The sequence below is a fragment of the Castanea sativa genome, chromosome 12, assembly GCF_040712315.1.
Source record: "Castanea sativa cultivar Marrone di Chiusa Pesio chromosome 12, ASM4071231v1".
Lineage (NCBI taxonomy): Eukaryota > Viridiplantae > Streptophyta > Magnoliopsida > Fagales > Fagaceae > Castanea > Castanea sativa.
Genome location: NC_134024.1, coordinates 25,217,973 through 25,230,285, shown reverse-complemented (window position 1 = coordinate 25,230,285; position 12,313 = coordinate 25,217,973). Strand labels below are relative to the sequence as shown.

At 38.2% G+C, this 12,313-nt stretch overlaps 2 protein-coding genes across 2 annotated transcripts; one reads left to right on the top strand and one right to left on the bottom strand.

The window, feature by feature from the left end:
- Positions 1-1,640: 1,640 nt before the first annotated feature.
- On the top strand, positions 1,641-2,583 carry LOC142620426 (uncharacterized). Its single transcript, XM_075793794.1, has 2 exons — positions 1,641-2,131; positions 2,178-2,583. The coding sequence occupies exons 1-2, from the start codon at positions 1,641-1,643 to the stop codon at positions 2,581-2,583; spliced, it is 897 nt and encodes a 298-aa protein (XP_075649909.1).
- A 3,809-nt stretch (positions 2,584-6,392) lies between these two features.
- LOC142618993 (bidirectional sugar transporter SWEET1-like) lies at positions 6,393-10,499 on the bottom strand. Its single transcript, XM_075792066.1, has 6 exons — positions 10,347-10,499; positions 10,220-10,256; positions 9,824-9,919; positions 8,860-9,139; positions 7,978-8,097; positions 6,393-7,040 (listed from the first exon to the last, which is right to left on the bottom strand). The coding sequence occupies exons 1-6, from the start codon at positions 10,381-10,383 to the stop codon at positions 6,828-6,830; spliced, it is 783 nt and encodes a 260-aa protein (XP_075648181.1). The 5' UTR covers positions 10,384-10,499; the 3' UTR covers positions 6,393-6,827.
- Between the last annotated feature and the right edge of the window lie 1,814 nt (positions 10,500-12,313).

The following is a 12,313-nucleotide window of genomic DNA, read 5'->3' as shown; positions in this document are numbered from 1 at the left end:
AGTGCGTGTAGCAGCAGTTGAGTGTCTTGCAATTTTTCCTTGCAAGAGAGAGCGTGCCCCCCTTAGTGTGGGGGCTGGTGGATGTCCTCCCCTCGAAGAGGAGTTTCTCATTGACATCCAGGGAAAGGTGTAGACGAAGTGATCATGGCAGAGGAGTTAGAGGTGTTATGGAGTAAACTCTCCTTCACGGAGGAAGAAGATGAAGGAATAGAGATAGACGTGAACAGTACTAAAGTGGCAAAGGAATTGGGAAAAAATTGCGTGGTGATGAGGATTATGGCTCATAAAAGCATTAGCCATGATGCTTTGAGGAAAAATATGAGAATGCTATGGAAGCCAAACAAGGGTGTCCAAATTTCAGAGGTTGAGGAAGATCTATTCCTGGTGGAATTTGGGGACGGAAGAGATAAGAAAAAGGTGATGGACATGTGTCCATGGAGTTATGAGAAGCAGCTGGTGTTACTTCAAGAATTTGATGGAAAGCTAACCCCAAAGGAAATCGAGATCAAATGGGCACCATTCTGGGTTCAGATCTTCAACCTCCCTCTGAACTGCAGAACGAAGGACACAGGATGGGCCATTGGAGCAAAGCTGGGTGAGGTGATGGAGGTAGATGTCCAGGACTCTGGGGTTCAATGGGGAAGATGCCTCAAAGTAAGGGTGCGTATTGACGTGACCAAAAAACTGGTTCGGGGAAAAAAAATCACCGTTGAAGGAGGGGAAAGTAGGTGGATCAACTTCAAATACGAGAGACTTCCTAACTTTTGTTATCGGTGTGGCTTGCTTAGCCACGCATTGAAAGACTGTCCTGACTAAGGGGAGTGCAACAATCGACCCAAGAAGGAAGAACTACAGTACGGGTCTTGGATGAAGGGTGAAATTCTAAGGAGATATTTGCAGGAGTCACAGCGGTCTAGTATGGGGAGAGGAACAGATACGGCTTCAGGCTGGTGGAACATCGGCGTCGAATCTAAAAGGAGGGAGGTGGTGATTAGGAGACATGAGGTGACAGGGGAGGCTGGTGGGGCTCACGAGGTGGGTCTGCCGTGCATAAAGCAGCGGCCCCTGACACATACAAAAGTAAATGTTGGGGATGCGGGGAGGGTGTCAGCAAGTTTACACAAAAATGGAAAAATCAACAAAGAGGGGGAAAAGCAAGATGGAAAGAACATGGGAGAAGAAAGGAAGACACCAGATCAACACAAAGTCCAGTCAAAGGGTGCAGTAGGGATGCTATGGGAAATAAGCGAAGACCACGTGACAGGAGAAAAAGTCATACAACATTCGGCGCCAAACCCAATTTCGCCTCTCGGATCAGTAAGCCCATTAGGGGTAGAGGCTGAACTGAGCCCTTTGGCTATGTCTTAAAAGGAGGGAACGGGTTGGACTGCAGAGAAAATAAGCCTAAATAATAGGCATTGGAAACGGCTAGCCCGTGAAGTTAAAAAAGAGAAGAAAGGTGACATTAAATGCCACAAAGCTGCTAAGCGAGAGGGTCCAACTCCACTTTGTGAATTAGATCCTAATACGCTAGAGCAAAAACACAGAAGGGCAGGGAGACAAAACGGGCAAACAGAGGATGGGAAGGAAAAAATGGTTAGCGGAGAGGCGGTTGCTGTGAGGCAGCACCGCCGAGCCTCATGACAATCTTGGCATGGAATTGTCGGGGTCTTAGGTCGGCCTTAGCGGTTCGGACACTCGCCGATGAGGTGCAAGCAAAAGACCCATCTCTGATCTTCGTAGTAGAAACGAAGACGGGAGAGAGCAGAATGAAAGGAATCAGAAACAAATTAGAGTACACTCAGGGAATCACGGTCCCTAGTGATGGAAGAAGTGGTGGTTTGGCTATGATGTGGAAGGAGGGTTCAAATATCAGATTTAGGAGCTGCTCAAACTCCCATATCGATGTGGAAGTCCATGAGAACTCAGCTTCAAATCCATGGAGGGCAACAGGCTTCTACGGGCATCCCGATGCAGGTAAACGTTTTATCTCTTGGCAACTGTTGGAAAATCTCAAAAATCAGTACTTTATGCCTTGGATTGTGTTTGGTGATTTCAATGAAATCACTCAATCAAATGAGAAAATTGGGTGGCTAGATAGAGATGCTAATCAGATGGAGGAGTTTAGAGAGTGCCTGAACAGATATGGGCTTTTTGATTTAGGTTTCATTGGGCAGAACTATACTTGGTGTAATGGGAGGGGGTGCTCAGCGTACAAAAGTTAGGCTAGACTGTATGGTGGCACCAGAAGGATGGATGAGGCTTTTCCCTGAGGCAAGAGTAAGGCATGTGGCTATGTCCATCTCGGACCATTGTATGTTAATGCTCACCCTTGAGCGTCAACAGCCTCAAAAGAGAGGAAATAAGCGCTTCTTCTTTAAAGCGATGTGGACAAGAGATGAGAGGTGTAAAGAGATTGTGGAAGAGGCTTGGGAGCCGGGTTGGGCTGAAGTAGAACTCGGTATAGGAGACAGAATAAAAAGATGCCAAGAAAACTTACAAGCTTGGAACTGGAAGGAGTTTGGTCATGTGTATAGGGTGTTGAAACAAAAAAAGGAGATGCTCCAACAATTGGAGTGCTAGGATAGTGTACACGGGAAAGCAGAAGAGATTCAGAAGGTAAGAAAGGAAATCAATGAGATTCAAGTCAGAGAAGAAATAATGTGGAATCAAAGGTCCCGAGCCCTGTGGTTGAAATGGGGGGATAGAAATACAAAGTTTTTCCACGCCACGGCTAGTCAAAGGCGGAGGAAAAACTGGATTGCGGGGTTGCAAAACACAGATGGAGTGTGGGTGGAAGATAAGGAGGGTATGGAACGCATTATCATGGACTACTTTGAAAACATTTACCACTCTAACCAGCCAACCAGCTTTGATGCCAGCTTGAACTCAATTACAACTCGTGTCACCCCGGAAATGAATGAAGAGTTGCTTACGGCCTTTAAAGCAGAGGAAGTATGGGGGGCCCTTAAGCAAATGCACCCCACAAAGGCGCCCGGACCGGATGGTATGTCTCCAATTTTCTTTAAACACTATTGGGATATTGTTGGTCCAGCGGTTGTCAACTGTGCTCTTGCTACCCTCAATACAGGCACAATGCCGAGGGGGTTAAATGAAACATATATATGCCTCATTCCGAAGGTGAAATCCCCTTAAAAGATTACTGAGTTTAGGCCAATAAGCCTATGCAACATTGTGTACAAATTAATCTCTAAGATTCTTGCGAATAGATTGAAAGGAGTTCTTGCAGTAGTGATCGATGATTCTCAGAGCGCATTTGTTCCGGGTAGGCTTATTATTGACAATGTGCTAGTGGCCTTTGAAACCATGCATTGCATTGACCAAAGGAAGAAAGGGAAGGAGGCTTTAATGGCAATTAAGCTTGACATGAGTAAGGCCTACGATAGGGTCGAGTGGGTGTACTTGGAAGTGATGATGCGAAAGATGGGTTTTCATGACAAGTGGATTTCTCTAATAATGATGTGTGTAACTACGGTTTCCTACTTAGTGTTGATCAATGGCGAACCAAGAGGGAGAATAGTTCCTTCAAAGGGGCTGCGTCAAGGTGACCCAATATCCCCCTATTTGTTCCTTTTATGTGCTGAAGGCCTTTCGGCAATGTTTAAAAAGGAGGAAAGGGAAGGGCAGCTTAGGGGGATTGCAGTTTGTAGGGGAGCTTCGAGAATATCTCATTTGCTTTTTGTCGACGATAGCATAGTGTTTTGTAGAGCCACGAGGGAAGAATGTGATAGAGTATTGAAGGTACTTGAAGATTATGAAGGGGATTCGGGGCAAAAACTCAATAGAGAAAAAACCTCCCTATATTTCAGCAAGAACACTAGCGGGGAGGTTAAGAATTATGTGAAGGAGAAATTGGGGGCAAGAGTAGTTAAACACCACGAGAAGTACCTAGGGCTGCCACCGTTGGTGGGGAGGGGGAAAAGAAAGGCTTTTAACCGCATCAAGGACCAAGTAGGGAGAAGAATAGCGGGTTGGAAGGGCAAGCTCCTCTCTTACGCTGGGAGGGAAATTTTAATAAAAGCAGTAGCGCAAGCAACACCAACGTACACGATGAGTTGTTTTAAAATTCCTGACATGTTGTGTAAGAAGCTGAATTCGATGATGAGCAATTTCTGGTGGGGTCAAAAGGATAGGGAGAGAAAAATGGCTTGGGTTTCTTGGGAAAAGTTGTGTTCCCCAAAGGCGGAAGGGGGCATGGGGTTTAGGGACCTCAAAGCTTTTAATTTAGCGCTACTTGCTAAGCAATGGTGGGGGATCCTGCAAAGCCCCAACTCGCTGGTTAATAAAGCGTTCAAAGCAAAATACGTTCAGCATGGTAATTTCAATGAGGCTGAGCTGGGAAGAAGGCCTTCACATGCATGGAGAAGCATCTTGGCCGCTAGATCAGTGGTGGAAAAGGGGTCCAGATGGTGTATTGGTAATGGAGAAAGCGTCCACATTTGGAAAGATAGATGGATTCCTTCCCCGGAGTCTTTCAAAGCGACAAGCCCGATGGGGGAGCACACAGGTATGGAAAAGGTGTCATCTTTGCTGAATAAAAACAGAGGCACATGGGACGTGGCGAAGGTTAAAACCAGTTTTCTCCCTCACGAAGCTGAGATGGTGTTAAGCATTCCCATTAGTGTTAGACTCCCTATGGACTCACTGGTGTGGGCATGGACTACAAATGAAAAATTTACAGTTAAGAGCGCATATATGGTGGCTTAAAGGGATCTAAAAGAAGTGCGCAGCCGGGGTGATGGTGGTAGTAGCTCGGACAATTCAGGGATGAAGGCCATTTGGAGGGGTCTAAACTGCCCAAGCAGAATCAAGCACCTGCTGTGGAGAGCCTGCAAAAACATTCTCCCCACAAAGGTCCGCTTGTGGGCTAGAGGGATTGAGGTGGATGAGGGGTGTGATATTTGTGGTAGTGCGGAGTCCTCGGGGCATGTGTTGTGGAGCTGTAAACTCGCGGAGGCAGTATGGAGCTGCACAAGACTGAAGCTGCCCTGTTTCCATGATCCTCCTAAGGAATTCATTAACATCATGTGGGAGATTAAGGACAAGAACACAGGTTTTAATTGGGAGCTGTTTGCCACTACGGTATGGAGTCTGTGGAATAATAAGAACCAAGTGAGACATGGGGGTCATTGCAAAAACCACGATGTGATTGTCAGGGAAGCAACGGAGTACATGAAAGAATCCTGACAGGTATATCAGGCTCAAGTCTTGCCTTTTGCTCCTGATACGACCAGGTGGTGGCCTCCAAAACCAGGTTGGTACAAAGTGAACACCGATGGGGCAATCTTTGAGGACTTAAGGGGTTGTGGCGTGGGTGTGGTTATAAGAAATGACAGAGGTGAGATCATGGGAGCTATGAGCAAGAAATTTGATCTGCCTTTAGGAGTTCTGGAAGTAGAGACAAAAGCCGTGGAGGAAGGCTTGTGGTTTGCTGCGGACCTAGGCCTCAAAGACATCATTATCGAGTGCGATGCTCAACAGGTGGTCAGGTACTTAGGTAGGCAGATTGCACCCCCGAGTTCTATCGGTTTAATTGTGGATGGAATTTGGGGGAGACTGAAGAGCTTCAACGATTGGGAGATAATCCATACTCGAAGAAACGGCAACCAAGCTACTCACATTTTGGCTAGGCAAGCCAAATTTCTTGATGATTGTAATATCTAGGTAGAAGATACTCCGCCCAGCATTGTTGACCAAATTCGAATTGATGTAACCCAGTGTAATCCTATTGTAAGTTAATGAAAGTGTTGAATGGGTCATTATCAAAAAAAAAAAAAATTTTAATTGTCTCTTTCAAGATATATAACTATATATAAAACCAAATATTTATAAACTCTAAGCAAAAACAATATAATTAGGAGGACAGAGCCTATGATAATACAGACTAGAAAGCACGGGTAATACAGACTAGAAAGCGCGGGTGTGGCTCTAAGGCTACCGCACCCGCACCAGACTCACAGCGACCTAGCGACACTCCTTTGACGGGCCGATTTGGCCTCTTTTTTTTTTCGATTCAATCAGATTTGGGCCGATTCGGCGTAGATTCCGGTCGATTCACGCAGATTACAGCCAAAATCAGCCAAAATACATGTTAAAAAAACAATAAAAGTAAACTTGTAGGTTATATTCTAAATTATGAATATCATTTTTTAGTTGTTCTCTACTATTACTCTTAAATTTATACACACACACACACACAATTATATGAAAAAGTATACTTAGCAATATATAAAAAATATAAATAAAATATTTTTAATAATTTTTTAATTGCCACATCCGCACCCAACTTTTTCAAAAATTATTGAGTCTAACACCCATACTCGCACTCGCACTCACACTCGCTCCCGAATTCGGAAACACACCTATGCTTCATAGAATACAGATCCATTTTATTATAATAAAGCAAAATACAAATTTTCACAATGGCATTAACACATTGGGTAGCTTCACGAAATTTAAAGAGTACTTCATCTCATCGATCATGTGATGAACACGATAAGATAGTACCCTCTTGCAGTACATTTTATCATATGTGAAATCTTGATCCACTTTAGGAAGAAAGAAAAAAAAAATGGAAATCTGAACCAATTTCCAAGACATATCCCCAGACTCAGTCAACATTCTACATTTTGTATGTATCACGGTCTGTGCCTTCTATAAAATAGCATTGTCTCATTACAAGATTATTAGCAACAAAGTAAATATTCAGCACATATATAATAGAACTGAATTTTTGATAGTAAAGGCACAGCACGATTGAAGAAAATGATTGGAGGTACAGTCCCAAGCCTCCAAAAGGGCAAAAGCTACGAGTCTATACGTGGCCATGCATTCTGAGCACCGTTTGTGTTGGATATCTCCTTATCTTCGTTGGGTTCATCAGGAAATCCCAGCTCCATGGATACTACAGCGGTGTTTTTGTTCTCGTTTTTGCCCTTGCCATTGCCCTTGTTTTTACGGTAGATAAAGTACAGAATAAGCTGCAGGGCTCCAAGAAAAGAACCGAACCCATTGTTTACCTGCAACGACATTATACATTTCCATGAGAGCAAGAAGCGTTTATTATACACACTCAGTTATAAATACATCTACACCCATGCAAAATTCAACTGAAATAGTAAGTTGAGGTCAGGGCGGACCCACACTAGGGCAGAGGGGGCCATGGCCCACCCACCAAAAAAAAATATATATATATATATATATATGCATATAAGTTATAAAAAAAAAACAAAAATAATTGGTATAAAAAAATTAAGATTTGTCTTTAAATATATATATATACACTTTTGTCTCTCATTTTTTTAAATATTTAGATATTAACCTACAAAAAAACAAATAAATAAATAAAATTCATACCCCTTTAACTACAAAAGCAAAATAAAAAAATAAAAATGGACTAAACAAAAATCGTACACAAAATAAGAAACACTTATTTTGTATGTTATACTTTGTTAATGTGTTTTATAATATGAAATGTTTAAGAAATACTTATTTTGTAGGTAGTATTTTGTTGAATATGAAATAGAAATAGCAGCTTCAAAACTTGGGAACTCAGGCTGTAAATTGGCCATTCCTAAGCTCTTTGTGGAACACAAATTTTCTTACTAGGGACATGCAAACAGATAATGTTAAGGAATTTTATATAAGGGCTTTGAGAGGATCTAAAATAACATTAAAACGTGTAAAAGATACTAACATATTCATTAAGGAAAAAAAAACTATGACTTTTTGAGGAAAAAAGGGAGCAACTTTAAATAGAATAGAATAACCGAAAAAAATACATGTAACTAGGCTCGATTAGTTTGTTGAAAAAATTTATAACTGGTCTTAAGCTTTTGGGGAGTACGATAATATATCCACAACACTCCAATATTTCCTTTTCCCAAGACTTCTCAGCCATACAACGAAGCATTTATTTATAAGATAATAGTTAAGGAATTTAGAGAAGATGCTTACGTATACAAAAGGGTCCATGCCGATCAGACCAAAGATAAACCAGGAAGTGCCGCACAGAAAACAAAACAGAGACAGGAAAAATGGCATGAATTCAACACTCTTTGTTCTAATCACAGTCCTCTGCATATACATATAAAACCCATATAAGTTCATGCACCAAAAAGTATGTTTAACCAAACTTCTTAGGAAGCATAATTGTATGTTTAACTTTAAAACAAATATTAATATATTGGTAAAATTTTACATACAATTTTTTAGGTATTGTATTTAAGATTTGCATATGATTGAATTTAATCGTTATTAAAAGGGTCTAGTTAAACTATCTATTTAAAAAAATATTTTTTTGAAAATTAAAAAAATTATTAATACTTTTTTAATTTCTAAAAAAATATTTCTAAAATTAGTTAATTATTGTGTGTTAAGGCACGCATTAGCAAAATATTTATTAAAAAATGTAAAACTATTACCCTCGCTAGCAGACTATTTTCTTGTAGTGTCAACGTAATCATTTTGTTGAAATCAATTTGACAACCTAAGCGGCTAGGATACAGTACTTAGGAATTAGGATACTGTACCAAAATTTTGTCTTATAGCGTTATATTCTGATTCCTGAGTGGGATAACCAATTTCTTGATTGGCTAACTTGCTCAGAAAATGGCCTAACATAAAGAAAGCTGTCACACTTCCCCGTGACCAAGCTATCATAATTGATAATTCACGAAAAAAAAAAAGTGCAAATTGCATACGGAAATAACTGAACCTGGGTCCAGTGGCTGAGGCATAATCTTTGAAACAAAATCAATCAGGGCCCAGTCAATTTCTTCATTAAATATTTAACAAGAAAAAAAAAAATCAAGAAATAGCTTAAGAGTTAAAACTCACCATGATTGATAGAGGTGATCCATACATGATTATGGAGAAAACGGCAGCAGCAAAGCCACAGAAGAGCTTTCTGGCATTGCCATGCAAGGCTAGGAGGGAGATCAAGACCACGGCTGCGAAAAAGGTGAGCACAAACGCGAAGAGCCCCAAAATCTTGGTTCTTTCTTTCTTTGGGGCATATACGATGAAGATCAACACATATATGATCTCTATTCCTGCACCAGTGCCATTGATTGTTGAAACTAAAAGATTGTTTTTTGACACAAGGGGTAGGCCATACCTGTTCAACATTTATTTCACGTATAAAATCAGTAATTATAAGACAATTGAACTAGACAACTCTGAAAATATGAAACAAGGAAATTATTTTGGACTATTGGCAGCACAATTAAATCAAAAACGAAGAAGTAGAATTTCAAAAGATTTTATGGTTCATATTTTTTATTTTTGTTATTTTATTTCTTTACAATTTAAAATTGAAGGAACTAGCAGATCGAGAGAATGTTTCTTTGAAAAAAAATAGAGATAATTTTGGGAAAGGGCTAAAATTTCTTATGAATGACACACCAATTGAAATTTTCGTTACTAAAGAAACAAATATTAAATAGTACCATACACACGGTACATAATATATTAACATTAATCAACCAAGCATCAAATTTCATTTTCCTAAAGCAAGAAATGTTAAACCAAAATTGCCATCCCGTTTAATTGCTAGCCTAGACTCCCAAGTCCAACCAACCAACACAGAGGCCCCTGAATGCCCGGATGGCCATGAAATTAACATGAATTAACTATAAAATTCCTATCATTTTCATCATCATAATAATAGTAATTAAAGACACTCATAATCCATGTCAAAAACAGAGAAGCATAGGCGTAAAAAACGGTAGCAAATGAAGAAAAGAAACAATAAAAATTAAAAAGAACCCGGTTGATGAAACTAGAAGCATATATTATATACCAAGCAGAAAGAAGGCAGTTGAGCAAGGTCATCACGTATGGAATGCCTGAAAACTGTTCTGTGGACTTGCTCTTTATTATCCTCCAGAATGTTATCCTACAATACGTACCAAAATTATTCACAATTCCTCACATGAATTACACAGATTAACAACTTCTCAGTAATAGAATATGTCAGTCAGATTCATCAGATATATATATATATATATATATATATATATATATATATATATATATATATATATATATAAAATAAAGACTAAAAGAGAGTAGAAAAGATTGTAAAAACATGTCCAAGAATCAAAAAGAACAACACCCTTTTGGAGAAAAGAGTTAAAAAGGACTAAAAGTTGGCAAATTTATAAGAGCCAAAAAGGGGTTCTCAAATGATACATACAATGGAGCCAAGAAGAGGAACAGAGCAGTAGCATTTCCTGCAGAGAAAGATAACAAAACAGAGGAACCATAAGTCCAAAAGGCCAAGAAAGAAAGAAAGAAACGCAGAGAAATTGAATAAAACCCACCAAAGATTCCGAACACCAAATGCGCAGTATTTTGCATTTTGTTCAATGTTTCAACACAAAATCTAGAAACAAGAAAGAGAACCCAGATGAGGAATCAAAAAAGCCTTGAGAGAAGCCAGGTATCAGAATACCAGAAGCTGAGAATTGATAGGTGCACAATACCAGAAGCACGTGTGTTTATATAGAGGAAAACAAAAAATTAACCACAGTGATTAACGTCAATTTGGAACACAGTAGATTTTTGAAGTTAGTCTTATCCCAAATGTTGGAACACAAAAAATTAACCACAGTGATTAACGTCTATTTGTCTTTACTCTTGGTAGTAGGAAACAAGAACTCCGCGTATCAAAAAAAAAAAAAAGAAACAAGAACTCCTCTTGTACTATGTGACAAATTCATGAATTGATTGTACGTTAAGTGTTTCGTGAAACTGTGAAAAGCGCGCGAAGGGTTAAAAGTTAAAACTGGTAAAAAAAAAAACGTGGGCATCATAAGTTTATCTTGCCCAATGTTTTGTAGAAAAATTAAAAACTGGTATTAATTTTAGTTTTTCCCAACAAATAGTTCTTACCAAATAATTTTTTTATTATATAAAAAGTGTGAGTTAGGGGGAAAAATTTGGAAAATATCACAGTTGATTTGGGGCAAGAGTTATCCTAAAAAATGCGTTATTCATGTTGGCTCGTGCATAAAATTATTATTTACTTACATAATAACTTATTATTTTTTTAATAATTTTACTGAATTACTTCTCAAAAACACTCACCTTAGATTATTTATTCTAAATTATATTTTAATAAAATATTATTTTTTTAATTTATTAAAATAATTTTTCTCTCTTCACACATCACAACTATCATCTAATTTATTTATTATCCGAAAATGCTAAGAGAAAAATAAAAAAAGTTGAAATAAACAACAGTAGTGCTTACGTATATTTGATACTAAAGTAAAAGCAGAGAATTACCAAATTACCATGATAAAAAAAAAAAAAAAAAAACAGGTTTTGAAGTGGTCTATGGTTGAGTTGAGGATTTATCTTGGGAGAAAACATGTATGGAGAGAGAGTGTGTGTGTGTATTTGTCCTTTACTTTCCACTATTCGAATTACTCTTTGTGGTAAATTGGTAATATGATCCAACAATTAAAATATTCTTACCACTGGATATTTGGGTTGCGTTACCATTAAAAAAGAAGAAAATTTGGGTTATGAAGTTGGAGGTGAAAGTGAAAGAATCTGTAGATTCCGTACGTACCAAACTCTTTTATAGTCGGAGGCAATAAATCAAAAACCTGAGATCAATTGGTAATAACATGGTAGTATCAGTGTATCACATGTATAAAACTTTAAACTATTATCAGTATGTCACGGGTGTAAAATGTTTTTATTTTATTTTATTTTTATTTTAGATGACAAGCTATTAGTGGTTTTAATTTAAGACGTCATCATTTAAATTACTTTTTTACCTACCAACTATAGCAAGCAACAACTTACTACTTAGAATTTATTGTGAAAATGTTATAGATGTAGTATTTTTTTTTTATACCTCACATCAAATTTTAGATATCAAGTTGTAACTAGTTCTAAACTAGGAAGATGTGTTTAGTATCAAATGATACCATGTTAGCGGTATCAAAATCCAATTGTGAGACATGTTAGTGAAAAATAACTACCTCATTAACAAATGAAAAATATGTGTTAGTGGATTGTTATTTTTATACATATGTCTCTTATTTATTGAGTTTTGATATGAATGAAGTAGTATTATTTGATACAAAATACTTTTTCCTAACATAGGTTATTACTACTAAAATTTCCTAACATAGGTTATTACTACTAAAATTACTTTTTTGCCTACTAGTTACAACAAGTAACAACTTGCTAGTTATGATTTGTTGTGAAAATATTAGAGATGTAGTATTTTTTTTAGTTATGATTTGTTGTGAAAATGTTATAAATGTAGTAT